General features: G+C 47.3%; 1 protein-coding gene across 6 annotated transcripts in view; it reads right to left on the minus strand.

The window, feature by feature from the left end:
• The window catches only part of Mvb12b (multivesicular body subunit 12B), a 169,782-nt gene that overhangs the window by 51,532 nt on the left and 91,699 nt on the right, over nt 1-26,551 (minus strand). For all 6 annotated transcript variants that reach the window (XM_087183186.1, XM_087183187.1, XM_013073796.3 and 3 more), the window contains exon 7: nt 18,797-18,891. In XM_087183186.1, the coding sequence (XP_087039312.1) occupies nt 18,797-18,891 (95 nt within the window). The remainder of the gene's footprint in view (nt 1-18,796; nt 18,892-26,551) is intronic.

The following is a 26,551-nucleotide window of genomic DNA, read 5'->3' on the forward strand; positions in this document are numbered from 1 at the left end:
CATGACTAATGAGGGCTGCCTCAGCGAGAACAGAAGGGCTGACAGCCAGCGAGGCCTAGTTGGCAGGCCCCAGCCCAGGCCTTGCCGCATTCATCATCCGCTAAACCAATCCACCAATTCCGCACCACCATTTGTCATTAATTATGCTAATCAGCACACCATTACTCTCTGATGACACTGTAGCTGTTATTAGCTAGTTACGGCTTTTCAAAAGCACAACTTATTGTGCATTCACGAGCTGTGTGTGCAGCAACCCACAGGGAAGAAATGTCCAATTATGAAAAGAAGAAATTTGCTATTATCTTTTTATAACAAACCAATTTAGTAATTAGAAAAGTCTCTGAACTCATAGGTTCTTTTTCCCTCCCTTTCCTTAAAATAATTGAAACAAAATAATGCATCTTTCAATATTTCTCTGAAAGAAGAGGAGACATTTTGCTACATGTTTGAAAGTGGGGCCTGGGAACCAGAGTGCTCGTGGATGTGGACACACAGAGATTCCTGTCGGGCTTTTTTGGTATCTGATTCTGAATTAGCAGGACCACTTTAGTACGTACATCTCAGCCACACCGAATGCCTGAGCAATGAAAGCATACCCATGTGACCTTTTACAGTGTGCTCACTGTGGGGCAGAGCTGTTCACATATGGATGCCCGGCTGCGCACTCCTTACCTGGCAGATGCTTCCAGGAGGGGCACAGAAGCAGCCTCTTTAACCCGTCGTGTGCCCAGTGACACTGCCAGGATGTCAGTGCCTCTCAAGTGACCTTGGGGACACGAGATCTGGCCAAGTTAGCCTGTGTCCTTGTACAGCTTAGGGAAGAGACTGCCCTCAGGCTGGTGGGAGAATGGGATCCACAGGGGTCAGCATCTAGGCCGGGTTGAGAGAGGGCCCCTTCTGAAACTCCAGGCCCCACGCAGGGGCTTGCACTGACACGGGTGTGCTGGCAGGCCTAACTGGGCACTTGTCCAAACCAGGGCTGATTCCAAGTTGTTGTGTTGGGGCTGGGAGTCTTTACCACTATTTTGAAAAGCTTCGTCTGGATTAAGAGCTCATTAATATCATCAGAGTAAATGGGCCTATTAAAACATCTTTAAGCAATATCTGAACATAAATCTCCCTAAACTATATTTAATGACTGTACTTAAGATACATTATATGCAAGTCTTAATGAGACATTAGATAGCATTTGAAGATTAAAATTAGAGAATCCATATAAAGTCTGTCCACTTAATGTAGCCTTAAGCTATCCTGATGAAAGCATTACTACCAAATTATTACTGCATTAGAACAAATATTTTTAATCATGTCTGATTTATGCATTCTCTTTTTCATATAATTTTCATTTTCACAAAAATGCATTTGGAGCTTGCAAAAGAGAATATGTCAAAGGTTTGGAGTTTTTTGGAAGGCTCTGGGGGAGGTAGAAATAGAATTCTATTGGCACTGCCTGGTCAAAGTGCCCTGGGCCCTGAACCACATTTCTTATGCGTGGTTTAATTAGTCGTTCCAGTACTACGAGTAGCCAAGTATATTTTACCTTACTATTAAACTTCCTTCAAGATCTGATCAGATAGAAAGTGGAATTTAACCACCAATGTTCTGAAGTCAGAATACAGCTCAATAGACAGGGTACAATGAATCCGGCATGGACAGCATTAACATCTGGACACCTGATGCATTCCCAGAGCTCGACTCCTGCCCTGTCCCCAGCGACCCCATCCCCACAAACCCAGACAGACATTTCGAGCGGCGAGGTCTGGGACTTTCTGTTTGTCTTTTGTTTCCCCACAGCCTGCCGCGGAGGCATCAATGAAGTCCTGTTTCCACGCCAGGGCCCCCTGTGTGAAGAGCAATAAGTATTGCTGGTGGAAGGATATTAAAAAAAAAAAAAGTTTGATTCCCCTGGGGCCAAGAGGATTTGGACTCCTTAAACAGATCCAACCCTCCTCAAGTCTGCTCAAACAAGGAAGCATTCTCCAGGCCCACAGGGCTGCTGGGGCACAGGATGGGAATGCCTGGGAGTGGGCAGCTGGGCTGCAGAGGCGCGTGTGCAAGTCTGTGTGTGGGGCTCTGCTCTCCATAAAACAGGAACACAGAAGCCGTGCCCGTGAGAATCCTGATGAGACTTCAGGCAAGGGTGTTCTTTGGAAAACAAGCCAAACTTCAGACTATTTGCATAGGAGTAAGTTTCCACATATTTGTCTACTATATTTTTAAAACCCTGGAATTTCATGAAATTTTGTTTTTGTTTGATTTGCAGTGCTGGGGATGGAACCCAGGGACTTGTACATGCTAGGCAGGCGCTCTACCACTGAACTACACACCCTGCCCTAATCAAAGGGAGTCTTGATGCAAGAGAAAACTCCCTGCCTGTGCCCACCACACTGCTGCCCTCGAGAGGACACAGTCCCACATCTGCGGCTACACCAAGACCTGCCCTTAGGTCTCTCTGGGTAAGTGTGCGGAACCTCTCGAACAGGACAGAAGGGCGCTCCAGGAGGCTTGCCTGGGACCAGCCTATGTGACCATCTCTGGGGAGTGCACACAACCTGGACTTGGCTGACACCAGCACAGGTGCCTGGCAACAAATCTGTACTGTGGAAAATGTTAAAGGCAAATCATCACCGAAGGTTTTCAGACTCCCCCCCACCCCACTGCCCCCGCTGCCTGATATTTTATACCAAAGTGTAACCGCCTTTTATACACGCTATTCAATTATGAAAGACTTCTGGGATTATGCAAATCAAGAGGAGTCGATCCGTGACACCTCTCTTAATAGAATAAGATTATCTAGGTTTTTTTTCCTTCTTCAAAGAAGAAGAAAGTAACACAATTTAAACACACTGGTCGTTAAAAGAAGACTCCTCCCTTAGCATGTAAAATGGGTAGCAACAAGCCTATTTCCATTTGCTCTTTCCAGATATTCTTGCCCCAAAAGGAACTACTTCACAATACAATTTTGCATTTTTAACTGTATGAATTAGGCATTCTTCATAAATAACAGCTATGTTCTACACACAGGAGCTCCTTTTTATTAGGGACACAGTAATGAACAATGAGCAATGTGTTCTATTATTCTTTGTCAAATCACAAAATGCTCCATTAGAATAACTGTGCTGGTCAATGTAATATAGTAGATTAAATTCAACTTCTATGGAAAAACCACTGTAAAACAGCATGATAAGAAGGCTATAAAAAATTTAATTTTACTCCAAACTCCATCACAAAAAAAATGGTGTGAAAAGTAATTTTGCATAATCAGTACACGCCATCTGGAACAATTAACCGATTTCTATAGAACTATGAGGATCAGTCATATCTGCTTATTAAAGATCAGAAATTATACAAGTAATAAATCCTTGAAAAAACTAAGCGTACTCCCGCCTGTCAACGCTATTTTAACTTCAAATACTGAAGAATGCCTGATAAGGCTGAAAAGAAGAGATTAATATATGCAAATTACATCCAGCATTTAAAATCCCCACAACTGTCTCCGGTTTTCTGTCCCTTATTGCTGCCTTTATGTTTTATTCATACACCAACTCACCTGTCACTTCATAAGCTATAATATTATGGGGGTATTATTAAACAGCATAAAGCCGTGCTTTAATTGGAAAGCTTCATTGCATTTTCCAATTATTTGGAGTAAATTAAAAGCAGATGCACATAGTTTAATAAGGAGTCTAATATCAGTTCCGGGAAATCAAAATTCATTGTCATTACTATGCCGTGATAGTTTTGCAAACTGTACTCAATTTCAGAGGTTTTCAAAAGAAAATCTGTCTATGCAATCTGTTAATTGTCATTCGGTTAATAACTGTTTAAATATCCAAACTACACAGCAGCTTCCTATTAAAAAAAATTAAACTACAGGGTTTCTGCAAGCAAACAAATACAGCGTGCCACTCCTGGGCTGGGCTGGACTTCTCAGACTTGCAGTTCACCTAAAAACAATGGGAAGCTTCAGCAGCTTTACCCTGGAGCTGGAGGACAAAGAACGGCAGGTCTGTACTGCTCTAAGCACCGAGGTTACAGTACTGGAAGACAGCTCTCTGTGGAAAAGGGCAGAAGCCATGTTATAAATCGTGCTTTCAGAGGTCTGCACTGCTCAGCAAAAAATTAGCCTCCAAAGTTTTAATTGGTCCATCCAAAATAAATCCTTTTAATGAGTGAATTAACTGATTCAGGCCACAAACACGGAAAAAATCCAAGAAAGCAAATGTCATGAGCTATTTGTTTGTAAAAAATTGACCCCTGAAGGGCCATTCCACACTAGCTCATGACCTCTGAGCAGAGGGTACCTTAAACTCTGCAGGTGCTGGCCACTGTACCCTTCCTGTTGTGCCAGCTGCCACACAAAGGGCTGCACCCTCAGCCATCATGGATTTAAAGGACCAAGTCTTAAAGATTACTCTTGGTAAGGAATCTTGCTGCAGATTTAGTTACAGTGCAGCTCTGCAGCTACAAGTTGCATACACACAAATACATGGAGCAGAAAGCATTTACAAATGGGAAGTCATAGGTGTGCTCCAACCGGTACACGTAACCTTTTCATTTTTATACTAAGTGACAGACTTTTTCAAATCCTAGGTGTGTAAATTATAATAGGACAAGCAGTAATTGACTTTTAAACTCCACCCACCGTGAGGGCTACAATTAATCTGTTTTTAGCATAAGAACTGCTGTGCCGCAAAGTTCATAACGTGTAGGCTCTTTCCCCCAAGCCAATTAAAACCTGAGTCTTTTGAAAAGGTAACCGTGCAGAATTTACTCTGTAGCTGGTGTTTCAAAGGGCAGAGTGGCCAACATCCCAATCATGAAAGGGCAAGCCCCTCCAAGCCAGAAAGGACACCAAACGCCAGGCCGGACAGCCTTCTGCAAAACAACCAGGATCTATGCTCAAAGATGAAGATAAAAGCAATTCTTGTGCAGTGATCCAAAAAACAGCATCTCTTTTCCCCCCAAAATTACCTGTTTTAATAAAGTAGACACACTGTGCCAACTGAACCATTTAATTATCTGCAAAAATGATGAATCAAAACAATAGTTTGCAAAAATAAATGACTAACCTCTGATTAAAATGTCTGTCCTCATTAAATCCAAATAAAAGGTACGATATCTTAAAAAAAAAAAAACAAACGTAGCCTGAAGAAATGAGCAATCCCTCAGCAGTGACAACTTTACATTTTACAGTGGTGGTGACCTCCCATAAGATGGGACAGCTGAGAAAGTTGTTTAATCTGCTCTTTCAAACCCTGAGAAAAGATGCGTGGAAGGACATCTGCCTGTTGTGCAAGGTGTGCTCTTGTGGTCTCAGAGCCTGGGGCTGCTACCTGGCAGAGAGCACCAGTTTGGGATAGTGCCTGGGGTGCACTGTGCTAGGGCAAGGAAAGGGAATTCTTATTACTGTTGTTATTGTTATTTTTGCTAAAGGATCTAAGGAAGGGAGTGGCTGGGAAGGAAGGATCCACAAACCTAACTGAACATATGACAAAGGGCAAAGGAGAAAGAAGAAAAACCTGTGGAGGGTGGAGTAGACACAGGATCCTTTCTCAAATCAGAAATGATCTGAGAGAAAGGGAAAGGGAAAATCAAGGCTGATTTAAATCTTGAGAGGTTCTCTTTACAAGTTTTTTTTTGCCAGGTAGCAAACTAACATCTCAAGCAATTACTGATTTCTGAGCTAGGAGAGAGATTTTGCCTTACATTGCTCCAGAAGGTCCCCAGCCCATGCCAGGTTTCTCCAGGTGAGTTCCTTGCTGGCAGCTGCTGAGCAGAGGGGAGGTCACGGTGCAAGTAACAAGGCCAGTGCCTCCTGCGGGGATCGGAAGCCCAGTGCTGGGACAACAGTATGACAGTTGTGGTGGCTACCGTTTCTGAAGGGCCCATTCAGTGCTAGGTACTTCATGTACATCATATCTAATCTCAAAAGTCAAAAGGAAAAAATGTCATTCAGAATTACAAAAGAGAAAACGGACTGAATGTTACATAAATTGTCTGAAGTCATGCAGGTGGATACAACAGGGCAGACAGGTTCCAAGACCACTTCCTCTCCAGAATCAATTGAACTGCAAATACTGAGAGCTTTCTGCATGCCAGACCCTGAGTTGGGCATTGGACACACATCCCAAAAAGAACTCTGAACTCTAAACTCTGGCTGAGAAGCTAAGCATTGAACAAGATGCTATAACACTAAGAAGGGACTCCTTCCTTAGAACTGGGAGCTCAAGCACATGGGCCAAAGTTTTACAAGAACATAAATAGCGAAGAGGCTTACTGGCCAAAGAAGCGGCCCATCTTGGGCCCACAGAAGGCACAATAATTTTTAGCAGAATAAGTGTGCATGGGTGTCATGTAATTCATGCACCAAAGGACCTTCAAATGGGAGTAAAACGGGCGCTTTGCTGGCATGGGGCATATTTCAGGTAAACAAACAAAGCGAGGGGACATAAAGAAGGGTGTGTTTATTGCCTCTGGGTGGCAAGCGATTAAGGACTCCTAAGTGTGTCACCAGAAGCAATGCGTAGGGCCAACGAGGCAAGCTTTACCCTCTCACTCAAAATAATGGATGTTGCCTCACCAGTGGATCATGAGATCGTTCATGCTGCAAAACAAGTCAGGCGTGAGCAGCCGCTTTCTAACAAAGGATCTCACCTTGGATGGGGGTTCTGAATCATTCATTGTCTTAGAGACAATTGTAAGACAAATCTGAGGAGTGAGGAGCCTCTTTCTCTGGGTATGTGATAAATAATTCCATCTGAATTCCAGGCTGGAGAATTGAAGTGTGTGTGTGTAACATAAACAGGTTTAGGATCATCACTGACCACTAATAAAAAGAGAGAAAAGCTTCAGTATTCAGGACACAACACCAAATGAATGACAGGGACGGGCTCAGGTATTCTGTCCATACGGGAAAGGTGGCTGCACTGTTCTAAAACATATCAGAATCTCCTTTGTCCTCCGGTCAGCAGTTAAGCGCTTTTGTTCTGATATGGCTTGGAGGGCACTTGGGAGTGTGTGACAGCCAGGCTAACTTTTGATCTCATCACCAAAGCTCCTATGGCTATCCCCAAGTTCTGCCAAGGCCCACATCTTCACCGACTGAAGTAGTAAGCCACTGAGAGTTTAACCACACCCACCTGGAATCAGACACCCTGCTGCTACCACAGAAACTCAGCGAGGTAGCAGCCCCTGGAGAGCGTGGGGCCTTTCTGGAGAGTGGTGAGGCGCACTCAGGGTCTGGGATGGCTTGGGGTCCTTGAGCTTGGTTTCCCCTGAGGCTAGCTCTGAGGAGGCCTAACCTAGAAAATGAAGTTTCAAAACAGGGGAGGTATAGGGTGCACTAAGGTGACTGTCAGTTCAAATAGGACCCCTGCCCATAGGCGGGCAGGCTACAGGAACTCATAGTGCCAGAGAGCTAGGGCAGGGGAAAGAAGCACTAGAAAGTGATATGGTAGGCTTGGGCCATTCACATCATTACAGGGGTCAGACAAGGGCAAGAGGACATCTGGTGCCAGAGATCCTCCAGACAAAGGTCTACCACAGCAGGGCCAGTCTAGCCGCACCTACTGATGGGGGCTGTCTGGGGTATGCAGTCTACCTTTTTTCCTGGTTAGGAAGGAACTGAAAAGGCACTGAAAGGGAGGAGCTGTGGAACAGTCGTAGTTACACGCCCATTGCATTTTCTCTGTCCTGCACCTGGCTCTAATCCTTAGCACACACAAACCACTGTCCCCAACTCTGCAGACGAGAAACCACAGTACTCCTTGGCCCAGGTCATGTTAGATAAGGAATCCTGTGCTCTCCACTGCACTGTTCTGCCTGCAGAGTGGACAGGATCCACGCCCACCATTCGTGATGCCTTTGGGACTTGGGGATCACCATCAGCCAAGTGTCCAAGGCCTCACTCCGAGGAGGTCCCAGAGACAATGGTCCAGGGGCCATCTGAGATTTTAGACAATGCCAAGACCCAAGAGAGCAAGCTGGTCCTTGCATGACTTATTCTGGGTGTGTGTTATCGCTTTCAACTTTTAATCTGACAAGGAAAAGGAAGTGTCCATGTGCACCCTGGGCTGAGAAAGCTCCTCGGCTCAGGGGTTCAGAGCTCAGAATCTGGAGTCGGAGACTTAGGCTTGAATCTCAACCCCATGGTGTAACTAAGTCACATCTCTCTTGGCAAGAATGTGTTGAAATTAAGTGATAAAATGCACAGAAAGCATGTACCGGAGTCTTGTACGTGGCAAGTACTGGAGGAAGGTTGGGTATTATAAAATAAATTCAATTAGTTTAATCCATTTTAATAAAGCAAAAATAACTTCAGCTCCCTAAATGTGTTTAAATGAAAGAAGTTGCCTTAATTATATCATTTCCCCTCTCAGCTGATAGTTTATCATTGTGAGAGATACAGAATCAGAGAGAGAAAAGGCTAACTGATAGAAGCTACCTCTAGGCAGGAGCGCCTACAAACCAAACTGCTTTCTTCCCTCCTGAGCCAACCTCTGAGGAGGTGCTAAGAGTGGACGAAGAGCTGGGTTAATGTGCTCCATGGTGTCCAGAATTTCTCTGCCAGGTCCATGGTCTTGTCATCTACCAGGAAGGAAATAGCCAGGGGGAATGGAGCATATTTCTGCTGAAAAACTAGACAGAAAAGATACACATGCAGGAAGAAAGATGTGAAAGGCCTGGGTTTCTCTAACTGCTCCCAGGTTCAGGAACTTTATAGTCGAGACCAGGTTAAGACACAAGGTCTGTGGAGTCTGAGGGTGGCAGCTGCACCTCTGCAGGCCACGCTTGGGCTGTCTCAAGCTGTGAAATGCACTTGGCTCCTTCCCCCAAACCTGCAGCCTGGGAGGTGAGTGTTACCTTGTCCCCTTAGACACCAGGCAACCCTGCACACGGGTGGCTTCCGATCACTATTAGCTGAACACTGTCGTGTTGAAATGACTGATGTGACTGCAGTTGCTAGTGCTGAGGTGAGGGTGTTTAGATCCAGACAGGCTGAGCACTGCCTGACATTACTCGACTTCTCAGTGGAGAACCAGGGGCCCTGCCTCCTCACCCCTGAATTTATGAGGGGATGTGGCCTGTTAAACCAATCCTACCTACACTCGGCCACACTTAAAGGCCAAACAGAGAATGAACATACAGTGGGAGGGTGGCCACCTTTTTAAGAGCACTAAAGTATCTGTCACCTAATAATATTTTTATTTTTCATGATGATGAAACTGGAAAAAGTCTTTGCTTTCCTTTCCCACGGAGTGCAGGAAGAGTGGGAATGAGAGTCCACGGCAGAAGTCGGCCCTTAGGTGCTCTCCCTCCAGAACACCAAAGGCAGATTTTACAGAAGCCAAGCCGCTTCTCTCCTTCCTGTCCCTCAGCCATCTGTCACCTCCCCGAGCAAGGGCCCATGGGCTGCTCACCACAGAAAACGGCCCACTTCTAAACGATGTTGTGTGACAGACATCTTGGCTTCCAGGGGTGCCACCCCGAGCTGTGCCAGAGAGCCTTTTATTGCCAGTTGTTCTGGACTGAGGACAGAATTTTCCCTGTGCACTCAGAGGAGTAATCTTATATATCACAACTTCATAAGACAGCATAAGGCTAAGAAGAGGAAGACCATGCTGGGCCCAGGTCAGTGTGTCCTGCCAATTCGCAGCCAATCTCAGCTCCTTCATGGGTCCTGCCCCTGCAGGATGGGTGAAGGTGGGAAGTGCATTCCACTCGCTAATTCCTGGAGGCCACAGTGTGCTCACCTTCCCTGGATCCTTGCAAGGATTCAAGGCACGGACCACCAGGTACTGTATTCTCTTACAGGCATGAATAACTAGCACTGAGGGAATTGCTCAAGGCAGCATAATGTAGAACTCCAGGGGGTGCTGGTCACATATGTTGTGCAGTGCACAGCCTGGGCAGCTATTCACAGCAGCTCTGTGCAGTAGTCTGTGTGGGTCACAGCCAAGATTCTGGGCCTGTGATTCTGACCCCAAACACCCCTTGGCCACAGGCTTTCTGTTGCTCTCAGGAACACAGGGTCCACACATGGCAGCTCTCGGTGTCTAGGGATGAATAGAAGAACGAACAGACTTGCTCTTTCTTTGCTTTTGTATATTTTCATTCTCCCCAACTAGAAAGGACAGAGGGCCACCTCCAGCCTCTAAACACTGTCTCCACCTGTTCTAGGTGCTCACAGGCCAAATCTCCCCAGCACAAAGCAGTGCAGCGTGAACTGGGAAGAAAGCACCAGCTGGAAAGGAAGCAGAAAGGCCTCTTGGAACAGCAGCTTGGGATAGGCAGGAGGAGGCAGGCATTCAAGACAAAGCAAGGAGGATACAGGGAGCAATCTGGACTGGTGCGGCACAGGTGCAGAGGTCACAGGTGGCACCCAACAACAGACAGGTGAGGTCTGGATGGATGCAGTCGGTGGAGGACCGGGGTGTCAGGGGGCCAGACAGGCCCTAGCTGTGCCTTGGAAAGAGTCGACCACCAGGGCAACTGGACTGTGGTTAGAGAAGCCCAGCCCAGGAGGAAAGCCTGACTGCTAGGCACAGAGCCTGATCCCTGGCAGGCCCAGCTCTGGCACCGCAAGCCCTGCCCGAGAGTGGGAACACAGAAGAGGCTACCCTAACGCTGGCTCCAGAGGACTCGCTGTGGCTGTGGGCTTGATCCAGACTCAGGTGCCGTGGAGTCTGGTGCAGGGTCTTCCTGTCTGTCTCTCTGTGAAATCCTGGCGTAGGCGCTCACAGCAGTGAGCCTCCAGGAGGCAAAAGCTCCCGAGTGCCTGGCGTGTCTGCCCGTGCACGCTGTTCATTAACTTCGGTGACACAGCCACCACAGTGGATGTATGAAAGCACATCCAATTAGCCGGGCCTACATGAATATTTGCACTCTTAAATCTTTTGCATTTCGTAAGGGTTAAAGCTTATTATTAGCATATAATTTACAGTCCTTTCTCCCAGGAAAGGAATAATGCACAGTAAATGCCACATTCATTTTAATAATACATGTTACAGTCTGTGCCCAACATCTGCACAAAGGTAAAGGAGACAGATTTTTTTGACATGTCCCACTCTGCCATCTAAACACAGGCTTTTTGTTTCTTAAGTGACGGAAGGTTTAATCAAGAAAGCAGGCAATTCATCAATCGAAACAAGGCAGCGTGCGTGCTCCTGACAGCACACACATGGTTGTGTACAGAGCAAACCTGGCCACCTGTCAACCGCACCTTTTACATCAGGATATACAAATACGCTGTGCGATCAATTCCCCGTCCGTTCCCATTCATTTCTTCTTTTGCTTATTATATTTTTCTTTACACTTGATTTTGTTGTCAGTCAGGGCCAGAGGAGATGGATAGACAAGGGAAGCAATGGCTGTTACAGGTGATGATCAAAATTTATATGCCTTTACAATGACTTATTTCCTTCTTGATTTGAGCACCGTCATTAGAAACATTTTTCACTGCATTCAGGAATTTTCCCCATATGCTCCTATCTGTGGCTGTGCCAAGCGGGGGTTGCTTGCTGGGACCCTCGCCACCTCCCAGGCACTCGCCCTCCACGTCTCCAAGCCATCCAAGGTGGTTCTGAAATGCAGAGGGTGGAAACACAGCATCCAGCAGACCACGAGAACAGGCCCTGCAGAGGCACAGGCAGCTGACAGGCGCCCCGCCAGGGGACAGGGCCACCCACTACGGGTGCTTATCACACACACTCGACCCGACCCAGGCACGAGCTGACACCAAGTCCACAAGGTGTGGAGAGCCAGGCACGCAGACACACAGTGTGAGGCTCACCCTCACTCACTCCGAGCAGCTGTGACACAAAGAGCCCACTCCACAGACGCCCTGCTGGGTGAGTCCCTTAGCCCTCCTTTTCCAACCCTGCAGTGCTTCAAGTTCACTAAGGTATTAAGTTTATTTCTATCCCCTGTCCCCAGCCGAGGGACAGAAGTGATGTACACACTACAAATGAAGAGAAAATGTGTTTGGGATTGTTTGGTATGTGCTGGGTGAGTTTTTAAATGATCACACTATAAGATACATAGATTTTTTTCATCATAAGATGAAGAGCTGGTGGCAGAAATTTTATCTGATTGGATGAAATATATAAATCATGAATTTCATAATACTGATAATTAAATGTCCATCTTCTAATTCAAATGAGGACTAGATTAAAACTGCATGGAGGAGGCTGATACTTGGAAATCATTAATTATTTTTAATTGCTTCACGCCTTCCTAGTCCGACGTCAGAGTTAACATGGCTCGATCATGGTCCTGTCTTTCAGATAAGGTCCTCCTCCTGTCCATACTGAGAAGATGGGCTTGACCTGACCATATGTGTATCCTTCCTGGTGTCAGACATCTAGAAAGGGAGCTGGTGTTTAAGAGGGACAGCTAAGGGGACAACAAGCTGGCTTCTCCAGCAATCAAAGAGAAAACTGGAAAAACACACAAAAAACAAACTGAGGAGGAAAAAAGCCAAAGTCAGGGTGGCCAATACCAGGTGTGGTCAAAGCATACAGTGAATGTTAATTTTAAAAATTTATGACAGTAAAAGATATGTTGCCATTAATGTCCTCAAAGTAGGCCCCCTCACTTCAAACACACTCAACCTACTTTCTGAGGCAGTAATGTAAGTCCTCTTTTGTGTCATTAGTTGCACTGTCATGGTTGCTTTGAAGTCCTGAATAAATCCAAAATGCTTACCTTTCATGGTCATTTTGACTTTGGGGAAGAGCCAGAAGGTGCCTGGTGCTGGATCCAGTGAATCAGGTGGATGAGGATGCACTGTCAAGTTTTTATGAACTGCCTTTCCATTGGAAGGGACTGGACAGCAGCATTCACCATATTTTTGATCACCCCTTGTAATGATATGAAAGAAGACTTCCAGAACTGTTTCAGAAAGCTGCATGAATAAGTGTGTTCCAGAAGAGGGGTAGTAAATTGGGGATTAATGACAATGTGTCTTTTACTGAAATAATTTTTAAAAATTAAATATTCAGCGTATATTTTCATCACACTCCACACAGCCCAGTGGGCTAGGGTAGATCCTGGTTGTGGTTGCGGCTTTCGTCCTGGTACAGCTGTGCACTCCTTTGCTGTTTCAATGGTCACCCTGATCCTGGTGGACAAGCGGAGATGCCAGCATCCTGCCCAGGTACTGAGGGAAAGCACTTGGGCCCCATGGCTCATGGCACTGGAGGCTCCAGAGCACTCGTGCACCAGGGCACCTCCTGAACGCCTTCTGTTTTTCTTACATGCCAGCTGTAGCATGCATGTGTTCCATTCTATTTTTTTTTTTCAAAAGAGAGGAAAGTTTTCTTTGGTAAAAATATCCTTTGCACTTGGAGATAGAGATCAGTTTATAACAACAGCGATACTGGGCATGGTGGCACATGCCTGTGATCCCAGTGCTCAGGAAGCTCAGGCAGGAGGATTGCCACAAGTTCGACCCCAGCCTGGGCTACACACTGAGTTCAAGGCCAGCCTGGCCTACATAGTGAGACCCTGTCTCAAAATCAAGCAAAAAAACACAACAGCAATGACAAAAGAGCAGAAAGCATGGCTTCCCATACCTGTTCATTAAACAAGACTTGCCTTAGGGCTAAAGCATCCCCTGGCTAGAAAAGGTAACCCTGCCCTCCTTCCTGCAGAGTGGTCTTCCTGGAACCCTCAAGTACCAGTGCTGTGTGATTGGGCAGGAGCCGGAAGAACCCATCCTTGCTGATGTCCCTGAGGTCTCTAGACCCCCACTGTGCAGGTGACTCAATTTTCCAACATTTTAGGGTCATTTTAACCAGGCATGGACATTACCCCCATGGGCATACAGACTGGCTTTTTTTGTGTGTTATTTTGAGACAGGGTCTCACTATGTAGTTTAGGCTGGCCTCAAACTCGAGGTGATCCTCCTGCCTCAGTCTCTCGAGTGCTGGTGCAGACTGGTCTTATCAAATTCACGTTCATCATCACTGGAACGTTATGTTCTCCACAGCATTTCATGGAGTATTATTTTTTTCCAGGTTGTAAATATTTATAGTTCTCTCACCCACATATTTGTACAGTGTTGTCTGATATATTAATGAGCTTTAATTTGTATCTGTGGGATTATTATTTGTATGGAATGTAATGTGGATAAGGACAGAACTGAAGAAATAAGTCCATCTTGAAAATAGAGCATATGTCTTGACAGCAGAGATTTTTCACTCCTTCCACTATGCTTCCCAAGGAATGCATACATGGGGGTCCCATCGATGCAGTGCCCTCTTCCCTGAGGAGGGATTCTTCCCCAGGGTTAGTGAGAGGAACAGTTACCTTCTTCCCAAGAAATCAGCTTGTTTTCATCTCTCCATCCAGAGACTGCCTTCTGATGCAGAACCAGGCCAGAGACCCCTGCATGCAGCCATATTCTCCTTTTCTATCCTATTTTTCACTCATTTTCTTGCTTCTAGTTTACTTTGACATATCTATATTTTGGGGCTACCTTGACTAGTCTGAGACAGGTGAACTAGAAGCTAATGAGTGGTCAGACATTTAAGCAAGAATTCTAAGAGAAAAAAAAAAAAACCCACCTGGGACTAAAATAGAAGACATTTCAGGAAAGACAAAATATTTTTTAAAAGAAAAACTACCAGCTAGGAAGTGTCCTGAGGTGGACACTCAGGAGCAGTTTGGGTCCAATCTACAGAAATCAACATGGGCTGAGGACCGCCCCCCAAGATCTCAGAGGCACGTTCAGCTCAGCTGGGAGGATGGTGTGGGAAGGCACCAGCCTGGCAGGCAGGAGCTGCCACACCCAAGGTAAGAGCAGTAAGATACTCCGAGAAATTTAAGGGTGAGTAAGGAACAGCAGTACAACTGCACTGAGGTTGGTGGTGGAGGGTGAGTCAAGGAGTGAGTATTTCAGGCTCTGTGGCCCATAGTGCTTGCTGCCAACAGGACTCTGCTCTTGCAGGGTAAAGGCAGCTACAGACAATTTGCAGAGGAATAGGTGTGGCTGGCATCCGATGAAACATTATTTGGACGCTTGTCGTTTTCACATGGTATTAGATATTATTTTTTTCAATGATTTAAAGATACCAACACCCCCCAGCCCCTCCACTAGTAGGTAACAGCACAGGCTGTGGGTGGGATCTGGCGGTGGGCTCCTCTGAGGAAGAGACCACTGAAACCCTAATGAGAAGAAGAACACAGTAAAGGGGACCTGGAGAGCAGGAGAGGCTGGGGGACAGAGGGGTTTGCAGGGCCAGCAGAATATAAGAGGAAGCTGCACTCCAGGATCATGGAGCAACCAGAGGGAACAGGGATTCAAGGGACTGAATGGCAGGAAATAAATTATATACTCAGAAACGGATAATAAGAAAATGATCAATCGTGGTCTGGAAGTGATTTCCAGTAAAATTCAAAAGCATATTATGGGCCAGGCATGGGTAATCATTAGGGGCAGTGGGGTTTACCAAGAACACGCCACATTAACACTGGGTCTGTATTTTTCTTATTACAAAAGCAACACGTGCTATTACAGAAAAATGAGAAATGGCAAGGAAGCCAAAGAGGAAAAGAGGATTGGAAAGTCCAGGGGGAACCACTGTAAACACCTTGGTGTGGACCTTTCCAGACTTGAGATATATGCATATATTTTAAATGAGATTGCATTGAACATTCTTGTTTGTCAGCTGTTTTTTTTCTCCACCTACCGATATTCATATGCGTCTTTCTATCTAAATCATCATCTTTTTGGGTAGCTGAAAAGTCAAGGCCACTGGATGGATATTTCATAATTTAACCATTTGTCTTTCTTTTGGACATTTAAGATATATCCACCTCCACCTGTTTTGAAGTATTATTTTGAAAAAGTCACAGTGTTTATCCTGTGGACAAATCTTTTTGCACACCTGTAAGTATTTTTTCTAGAAGAGGAGGTGTAGGCCGGGGATTTAGCTCAGTGGTTCCAGCACCTGCCTCGAAAGTGAAAGGTCCCAAGTTCGATCTCTGGTACCAAAAAAAAAAAAAAAAAAATAGAAGGGGCGGTATAAGAATCAAAGGTCTGCCTTGTGGCCATTCTGATTAGCGTACAAGATGGCATAGCGGCGGCATCAGCTTCTCAGTCAGGATTTTAGCATTAACCCAGTGAAAGCTCCTTATTCTGATAGAAGTATCTGCTGGACTATGTAGAACAGTTAGCAAATTTGCCCAGTTGAGTGCACAGTCCACAAATAGTGGGTACATATGAATATAGAGGAAGACAGAGCCCAGCTTGCTAAGGGACGATCTCAAGGAAACAGCATGGGCTGGCTGGAGGTGGTAACCCCAGACACTGGAAGCCTTCAAGTGGCAAATCGGAGTTATAGGAAATCCCTGTGCAAGGCAGATGCTGGGCTAAATACTTTCCTGCCTTCTCTAACCCTTTCATTTGCATCTCTGAGTGCTAGGGGCAGATTGCGTGTTGTTCTTATCAGGACCTCTAGCAACTCTGAGCAGTGGCTCTCCCTTTGCAGGTGTGGTGGAGGTAAACTGTCACCATGGAATGACCAGGGAAAGGGGTCCACTGACAGGCATGCCACTGAACACTTAAAAGCAAATAACCATACACATGCACTGAATATGGGCAGTTTTCCACATCTCTAATGACATTGTTTTGAAACCCATTTGAAGGGACTGCAAACTCAGGGAGCAGGAATCAGATATCTTTAGCATTTGCACCAAAGACTTAGTACAAGAAGTGTGTATTGAACAAGTGCCAGGGTCGGTTCAGAAAATGACCATTTTGACGATTTATTTCATTATCAGCAGAACTCCAGCTATCAAGGTGTGGATGTAGGGCAGGGCTGGGTCCCTGGGCACACTTTGCCTTAACTTTTTTTGGAATAAACCAATGGAAACCCTAACTTTGCAGCACCTCACTGAGATGTGCCACTTGGTGGCAAATACTGTTCATGTGGGAGTGAGAGGGTGGTTTCTGCTCCTGCCTAGCCAGAACGACATGCGGGCAGGCTGCCAGCAGGGGGGTGGTAGGAAGGGTCGGCAGGCTTCCCAGTTGCACCCTTGTTGCCCAGTGCTGAGCTTGCAGGGCTTACGGAGCCAGTGGGTCCTATGGGATATTTCTGGCAGCATCACAACTAAACAGTCTCAGACCCTGGAACAGCAATATGGTGTCTGCAGCCGCTGAGGAGGCCTGGGCTGCCTGCCACTGTGGGCTGGAGCCTCAGCTACTTCTGGAAGATAAAACCCCACTGACTGCCACTTCCATAAGTGTAACAGGAAGTTTCTGAATGGATTCCCCTGTGTCTTGAGGCTGTTACCTTGGTATTGCTAAACTAACAGCCGAAATGAACCCAGACAACACCTCATCAAAGCCACGGAGCGAGGAAGCAGAGGTCCACAGGCAGACGGCCACATTCCTGCCAGACTAGAGATTTCTTTTGCTGTGGTCCCTTTGCTGCAGAAATGCCACAGCTGGGAAAGCCATCAGAGACTTCAGGGACAGTGGGTGTAGCCCGACACTGTGCAGGAAAGAGATTTGCAAGCTGCAGGGGAAAAGTCATCTGTTTGATGGAGCTGTCCTTGTGTGTATTCTGACCAGGGCTGCCCGGCTGGATTTCAGGGCCTGTTATGCGCCACCCTGCCACTAAGCATCTGGGGAAATATTCAGCTTTTCTACAAAATAGGTCATCTTTCCACACTTGTTACGCTCCCTGTCGACTCTGCTGAAATAGCCACAGTACAAAAGAAATTCTCCCTGGAGATGCTTTTCTTAGACAAACACGCCTCCTTTCCCCTTGGCTCCTGGAGCGGAGCCAGGGATGGGGACTTAAGAACACCCTTGTTCCTCCCCTTCCCAGCAGGAATGTCACCCAGAAATGGAACAACTGGCTTTTGCTTATACTTCCAAACCTATTAGGGAGTGATCATAACGAGAGAAACTAATACTGACAAGAATTATGCCATTGTTCTATTTCATCTATTTAGTAACCTGAAGTTGCAATTTTTAGAAAAAAGATTACCTTTTAAATAACCGATTCATTATGGTACATGAATGAATGCCATGTTCCCATGTTCAGAATGTCACTCACCATTAAGGGCGTGCGCTGGTAAGTGGCACCGATTTGCCACTTCCCCCTTATATACAAATGTCCCTGCCTGGCGGCCCAGGATAATCAGAGGTGAGTTTGTGGGTTTCCCCAGCTCTTAGCAAGTCACCTGCGCTGCCAAGCACCTAATGAATCTCAATTCTGTAATAAGGCTGGTAAGTTTTCCCCTCCCTGGGTGAAGGTGAAAGGGAAACAAGGGCTGATGAAGTTCCTGCCAATGGAACACTATCAATTTCAAGGCCAAGTTCAGAAATCACAGACTCATACTCTGGGCGTGTGAGGGGGGACCACAGTGCGCCCTCTGGCCACAGCCTGGCTATGAGAAATTAGAGGTGAGGACAGACCCAGATCCGGGAGGGCGAGCTGGCCCGGCTGAGCTTGGTGCTGCTCTGGGTCCCCCAGGGAGACCTGCCCCGGGTCTGGCAGGTGAGCGATGTGGGGAGTATTCTCTGGAAACCTCCCTTCAAGCCTGTGAAACGCACACCTTGTTTTACATCATTAGTTTCAAAACATGCTGAGTATTTGGCCTTTCTCTAAGTCCTGTGGGGACACAAAGGAAAGGGAAGGCCCAGTTCCTGCAGAGATGGGACCAGGCCTCTTGCAGAGAGAAAGGGAGGCGAGACAGACTGGTGGCCCTAGGAGACGGCATGGAGGAGGCGGCACCCAGCACAGAACCAGCAGCTGGCCACAGCAGGGGCCCCGCATACCTGATATGGCATACAAATTGGAGTGCTGGTACTCGTAGTCCGTCCGGGTGCTGTTCCTGCCTCGGAAGGTGGCAGGGAGTGTCAGAGAGATGTGCCTGGGAAAGAGACAGAGCAGAGAAAGGTGGTTACAAGGAGCCTCTCCCAAGGCTCGGAAAACACCAGACACCATCAAGAGCCAAACTGCGGCACAGACCAGAGAGCGGTGCTCCTGGCCACCTTCCACCTTCACTTCCTCACCAGCCTCGGGGACTCCTAGGAATCCAGAAGCTTCCAGACATCAACAGCCACTGCTGTCCATATTGGAGAGGAATCCAAGAAAAGGAAAAGGTTGCCCAAGCCTCCTAACATGTCCAAGTGTGGACCCAGAACCCACCTACTTGGCAACCCGTAGTGCTGGGACCAGACACCAGGCTCCAAGCTCGAGCCTTACTTGTTCTGTTAGCCATCCGATGGCTCCCGCACCTGCTGCAGGGCACAGGAAGCACTTGGAAAATGGAGGGGTTGGGTATTATTAGCAGGAGAGCCCAAGTAACTAGCGACCTCTGTAAATCAGGATAGCACAGACACTGCTGTTTCCATGTGACCCCTCTGGGCAGAGCAGGCAATAGGTGCTCAGGAAAGCACCTTCGATGGGTCTCAATGCTGTCTTTTATGGTTTGGAAGTTGGCCATGAAAACCACGTCATGAGCACACAGTATGAGTACTTAGTTCACAGGTGTGGACATCAGCTGCCTTTAGTGAATGGGGAAAAATAATTATAATAATAGAAAAATACTCAAAACCCAAACCTCTGGGAGGGGGTACTTGGAAGCAGCTCAGTAGCTATGCTTTGGCCACCCCTAGCCATTTCCAGAAGGGAAGAGACTGGAGGGAGCAGTTATGACACAAGGAAAGCTGAAAGTAACACAGTGCCTTTTTCACATGACACATGCGTGACCTTCTAGGATGACTGTGTGTCTGAGGACTCCGGGAGGAAAAGGCTCAGGCAGGGCTGTGTCCACTGGGCCAGGATTGAGCCCCCTAGGCAGGAGCCTCACAGGAACAAGGTGAGCATGGAGGGCTGCATTTGTGGGGACGACTGTACCATGGGGCTGCGGGCTGCACCGAGCAGAGGCTCTGACAAGGGCCGACCATGTGCCCAGGCTGCAGGGAACCAGTGGGCACCTGCACACAGAGATACATCACCCCCTGGCACTCAAGGGCACAGAGGAAGGTGCACTCCTGGGTGTCACTGATGTTGCCTATGAAGATGGCAGTGGCTCCTCAGGAGCTCTTAGGCTGTGGGACAAACTGCTCTGCTGTGTGGCAGGTGCTAGGAGAAAAGGGAAACCTGGGTGCCGGTGAGCATGGAAGGAAGGGTCAGCATGTTCTGTGGGAGAGGAAAGGCTTCCTGACACCTCAGATGCAGAAGGGGTGGCAGGCAGTCAGGACAGTCAATGCTGTGGTACGGATGGATTTAGGGCCCCGTGACCCAGGCACCTTCAAAGAGGCCCACCTCTGAACACATGAGGTTTGGGGACATTGGAGATCTAAACCATAATGCCATCCTACTCATCATGGCAGAGACAAAGACCCCGGTTCGCAGGGATCACTGACAATACAGACACACAGGCTGGCCCTGGGGAGATGTCCACATCTCACAGGCTGCAAGGCAGCCCGAAAGAGGGCTGGGTGGGACCCTGAGAGGGTCAAAACTGCCGTAGGGGTTTTGAGCCATAGATCAATGCCTCAGACTGCAGCACCCACCAACGGAGCTGAGCAAACAGAGGAATGAATTATGGCCTGTGGTTCTGGCTGAGCACAGTTGAATGGTGACAGGTGACTCTGCAGAGAGTATGGCCAGGCGGCAGGCCTAGGGATATGGGGATGGCATGCAGCCTCTGTGGCTCCTTCCTCGAGGTGGCCCTGTGGGCTAGCTGCAGGGCAGCTGCTCAATGTGCAGGGCCTGGTGCAAGATGAGAACACAGTATCTGCTCCATCTCGGATGAGTTTCAAGATGCCAATGGTGGAGTGAACCCCGCACGGGGCCCTTATGAGTGACAGCAGCTCACTTCTTGATGCTGCCTGTGGCAGGAACTGCTGTGGTCCCCACCACACCAGTGGTAGGAAAAGGGCTGAAGAACTGTGCTTTAGGGCTTCTAGATGCTAAGATTTCTAAGCCTTAAAAGCCCTAAAAAGGTACCTCTGACCTACCCATGGGCCCATGGCCACCCATGTGCTGTAGTGGGCTTCACAGAACTTGGGAAGACAAGGGGAGAAGAGGCAGGAAACAGGGCCAGCACAGCCACAGGGTCAAACACACACAGACACAGATCTGCGGGAATGCAACAGGACATGAAGACATCCACGGAATCACACCGAGACCACTTCCAAGTATAGCTTGTGTGGAAACAGGACGAAGCCAGTGCTGGGAGGGCAGGGAGGGCAGAGCTCTCGGGAAGGCTGGGCAGGAAACCGAGGACAGCAGGGGAGTCCAAGGCACCCAGGGAGGGTTGGCTTGCAGTCTGGGTTCTGGGGACATCTCCTGGAGGTTTGGGGGAAATTCTGCAGCACACAGGACTTAAAAAGAGATGTCTGGGAACTAGAGACATCAGATGGCCGGGCTCTTCAGCTGCCCCATCCAACAAGGAACTCCTAGAATTCTTGCCTCTGGCGGCCAGAGGGTGAGCAGGGCTGACCCCACCCTTCACTGCTCCCTGCTTCGGCCTCTTCTCTTCCTTCTTGGGCCCTTCCTCGTCCTCCCCTCTTCCAAATCCTGTTGTTTGCAAAGTCCTAGTGTAGCTCCCTACTCAAACCATGCACTTCCTCCTAGTAGCCCAGTTCATACCCACTTCCCTGGTTCCAGCCAGCCATACGTACGGCCTATCTCCTCAGACCTCTTGTTGCTGCTTACTTGAAAGCTTTGGGAATCTCTGACGAGGACTCATTTTTTTCATGTTTCTGCCTGATTCTTTATCAATATGCTGTTCCCTCATCCTAGAATCTCTATTCTTCCTCATATTCTTTCCAAACTTCTATTCATCCTTCAAGACCCCAGCCCATCATTTACTCTTTGGTAGAACCTTTCCCGGGCTTGTCCCAGGCTGGAATGGGTGCCTATGTGTCCCCTCTCATGACTGTAACCTCCTCAACAGCAGGGCCAAATCTCACCAATTTTATACTCTACTTTCTAGGACAATTTCTGCCATAGACAATAGACAATTACTGAACATTTGTTGACCAAATCAAAGGTTGAATTTCATGCACTAAAATCCCAGGGTCTTTCTGTAGCACGAGCAGCTGCAGAGCCTACTGTTTCATTTCTCTGTGTTGTATCTGCCTAAGTGGACTCAAGGATCTCTGTATTATACACAGGTCCTACCCTTCTTAGCTATGGAGGGAAACAGATGTGGTGTACAAAGAAATCAATGGCAAGGGCCGGGGATTTAGCTCAGTGGTTCTGCCACCTGCCTCGCAAATACAAGGACCCGAGTTCGATTCCCGGTACAAAAAAAAAAAAAAGAAATCAATGGCAATCAGTGGTGACAACCAGGAATTTGCAAGAGGGGAAAAAAGAAAAAAAAAAAGAAAAAGAGAGCTTTTCTGTTTGTATACAATGGACAGAGTGTGGGTCACAGGGCCATATGAAGTGGAGAGACAATTCAAGCAGCAGGCCTGACTATCTCTTTCACAGAGCAGCTGCCCAACAGAACTGCTGAACTGAAATCGAGTTACCAAAATCCCCAGCTCCAGTTCAGAACAGGCTCCAGAGCAGGGGGGCGTGGCAGGGGGAAGCCTGAGACAGTTTTAGAGGAGAACGGTTCCTCCCCACTCTGCAAATAGCTTTTTCCTCTCATCCTCTCCCTGGACAGAGGAAGCAAGGATGTGGAGACAGGAGGGTGGAAAGGCACACTGGGGCCTCCTGTCACTGAGAATGAAAAGCGTGGCTGAGGAGACCAATCAGCTCTGCTCGAACAGGACAGAGAAGCCACCTGCTGCAGGAGCAGGGACCCAGAGAAGCTCTGGTGTTGGGTCAGTCTTGAAGGTACAACAGAGGACAGAAGGGCTCTGTGATCGGCTGGGTTCAGGGCACCAGGAGACTCATCCTCATGTCCAGTGGGCCCAGCTGCTGGGGACTGGGCTGGCTCCTACACATACATCGTCTGCCTTAATCCTCTTGACAGTCTTTCCAGGTAGGAATAATAACCCTCACCTAGCACAGCAAGAAACTGAGGCTCTCAGAGGCAAAGCTGATAAGAAATCTGGGGATTCAAGGAAAGGCTGGCCCATGTGTCCTCTGGAGGTTATTATCATTATTACGACTGTAAAGTTAACCCGTGTCACCTTGCCCATTGGTATGGAGAGTGAGTTCCCCTCCACCAGGGCTGCAGGGTCCATTCTGAAGACCACTTGGAGCCGATGACGCGAGGGACTCAACTCCTCTGCCACTTCCTGGCCATATACACAGATGGCCACTCAGGGAGGCAGAGCAGTCACAGTGGTCAGCCATTGGATGTAGGTACAAATCCCAGCACTGCACCTAGGAGTGGGTGGCCTCTGGCAGGGCTGTGCCACTTCCTGGCATACACCTGGCCATAATGCAGGTAGAGCAGGCAGCACAGGACCAGGCATGTGTGATCACGGACTAGCAGTCTAACTCCAATTCCTATTGGATTCTTCCCATTCCCTCCAGCCCTGGCATTATTCTAGAGTCCAGCTTATGAGGGCCTGCGTGTAGGATTATTACAAAACCCACTAGGGACTTTCTTCTGCATTTGAACAAGATCAAACTGTCTCATGGACTGGGAGATCCTGCCAGTTCATCCTCTCCCTCCTTCCTGAAGGCATCTTGTCCATATACCCTGCCCTCACTTCTGCCAACCTCAGCTGAGGTTTTTTGTCCCTTTATCCCCTTGGCTCTCATTCCTGCCTCAGGGCCTTTGTACTTACCCTTCCCTCTGCCTGAAACACTCTCTGTTAGCTCTCCAGAAGTTTGCTTCTCTTTCCAGGTCTCTTAGAGACACTTTCCCTGGTGCCCTTTCGGAGGACATACCCCATCTCCAGCTACTCTCCCGGGACACCCACCTTGCCCTCTGCACAGGTTGTCTACATGGCTGTCTGATTTGTTCCTGTGTTGGCAGAACATGACCCCGCCCCGCTCAGTGTCAAAGACAGTGCATGACGGGGCTGGCACTCATAAGTGTTGGAGACAGTCCTGTAAGATTACCTAATGCTTGCTGAATGAATGAGTGAATCCGATTCTGATTGTAATTAGAGATAATTTTGGGAATCTTCCAGGAAGCCTTCCCACTTGTCTCCTTCTCATCCCCAGGACTGGGCTGGTTAATGGTTTGGAAAATGCAACTATTTCTGATTCATGGATATTTTTACATATATAGTAAGTATATTCCTTGTGGCATTGCTTATAAATCCAAAAACCAAAAATCAAACGAAATATTAAACAATAAGAGACTGGTTAAGAAATTATGGTACAACTGTGTACTGAAATATTTTGTAGTCTTTTAAAATATTTTAGAAGATTACTTAATGCCCCAGGCACACACCCATAGCATCTGGAGAGAAAGATATAAAATCCTGATTTTTACACTGGACTTGTGATCAGTCACCCCAGCGCTCTGGCTGAACTGTCCAGTCAGGCCAGTGGTGCACCCAGTCCTGGCGCTGGGCTGGAGGAGAGAGAGGAGGGAACAGAGTCACCAGAGTGGATGGCTGGCATTAGGCTCCTCTGCAGCACCTGGGCCAGGGCCACCAGGAGAGTGAGCAGGGATGGACAGACTGAATGGAACCAGACAGCCAAGGAAGTGGGGGTGGCTGGATGGATGTCAGTCTCCGTGGAGTTGTTTCTGGGGGCCCTAAAGAGATCAGATAACAGCAGAACAAGAGAAGTCCACCCAAAAGTCCAGACGCCATCTCCACACAGGATGTCACCAAGAGAGGAAGACTGCCAGTGCCTTCCCCAGGAGATCCTGGGGACCATCAGAAGCCAGCCACGTCTGGTGCTTGACTCAAGTGATGGCTTCTTACTCCAAAGTCTGTGTGAAAACGGGAGAAGTAGAGCTGAAACAGCTCCAGAAATCCTCAAGGGGCTTTTACCAAGCTTTCCTCCCCAAGTCCTGCGCACAGACAGCCCATCTGGGACAAGTGGTGCTTCTGGCGGCCACTACGTCTGTCGTAGGAGGGACTGGCTTTTCTGTAACAGACAGACCAGCATCACACACTCTGTCGATGACAACAGCTACAGCTAAATAGATGTTGGGGGAAATTTCATTTTTCTCCAGTCAGTCTGAGGCACCTTATTCAATTAACATGGCCACGAAGCCGCAGACAGCTCCATATAAAAGCCCTTCAGTTATAGAATACATTTTATTATGTGACAATAGTTGCCAGCACGATTTATTTCCTTTGATGAGATTCTGCTTTTTCCTTGTTAATTTAAATCTGTATTTTCTAGTGCTGATTCCAGGTCTGTGTGAATTTTTAAAATGTTACCATTAATCTTGTGAACTCGGTGGCCACATATAATGAAGATGGCTCTGCTGGGTAGGCGTGGGGCCCTGCTGTCCTCTCAAGCTGTCAAAGGGCAGTGTCAAGGGGATGGTGGCTAGGAAGGCAGAGGCTGGCTTATAGTCAGGGGCACATGTCATTTTTATCTCCCATCCCCTGCATGCTCGCTCACTTTTGCTCTCACTCTCTGTCTGTCTGTGTCTGTCTCTCATGAAACAAACTTTGTGGCATGAAATCACACCAACCATTCTATCTTCCTAGGGCTGAGTGTTGTACTAAAACCTCCTTCTGGGGCAGCAATTCTCACTGTGTGGTTCAGGGACCTCTGGGGTCTCCTCAGACTTTCAGAGGGTCCACAAAGTCATAGCGATTTTCATAATAATAGGTATCACTTGCCTTTTCCTTAAGCAAGACACTAAAAAGCACAAACTCTACAAAAAAGTCAACAAATCAGACTTCCTCAACATTCAAAAAGTCTTGCTCTTCAAAAGATGCTGTCAGCAAAATGAAAAGACAAACCACAGACCTGTAGGAAATATTTATAAATTATATCTGACTTACATCCAGGTAATATACAGAACTCTGAAAACGTAACAAGAAGACCATCCAACCTAAAGATGGCCAAAAAATCTGAACAGACACTTCCCTAAAGCAAATACAAATAGTAAATCTGTATGTGAAAAGACTTCAACATCATTAGTCATAAGGGAAATGCAAATTAAAATCCCAAAGAGGCACTACCACACACTCATCTTCTAGAATGGAGAAAGCTAAGTAAGAATCACACCAATTGTTGGCAAGGATGTGGAGCAACTAGAACTCTTATGCACTGTTGGTGAGAAGGCAAAATGGTATATAACCACAAAACCTAGCTGTCATTAATTCTAGATGTTTTTACCCAAGAGAAATAAGCGATAGCATTTGTCTACACAAAGACTTGTACATAAACAGATTTGTCAGCTTTATTGGTAATCACCAAAAACTGAAAACAAGCCAGCTATCCAACAACAGAAGACCGAGCAAACAATGGTATATATCGTCTAACGGATATTACTCAGCAATCAAAAAGGAGCACACTAGATGTGTAAGGGACAGGATAGATGCAAGACAAGCAAATCTTCAGAGAATAATGCTGAGTACAATGAAGGAAGAAAAGCATACATATGGCATGATTCCATTTACAGAAAGTAAGAACTAATCCCTCCAGCTAGGAAGCAGAGCGGCGGGATGTACTGTATTGTAAGAGGCACA

This window comes from Heterocephalus glaber, unplaced genomic scaffold (genome assembly GCF_053883595.1).
Source record: "Heterocephalus glaber isolate CG9 unplaced genomic scaffold, H.glaber_assembly_v1.0 deba00001479, whole genome shotgun sequence".
In the NCBI taxonomy this organism is placed as follows: domain Eukaryota; kingdom Metazoa; phylum Chordata; class Mammalia; order Rodentia; family Bathyergidae; genus Heterocephalus; species Heterocephalus glaber.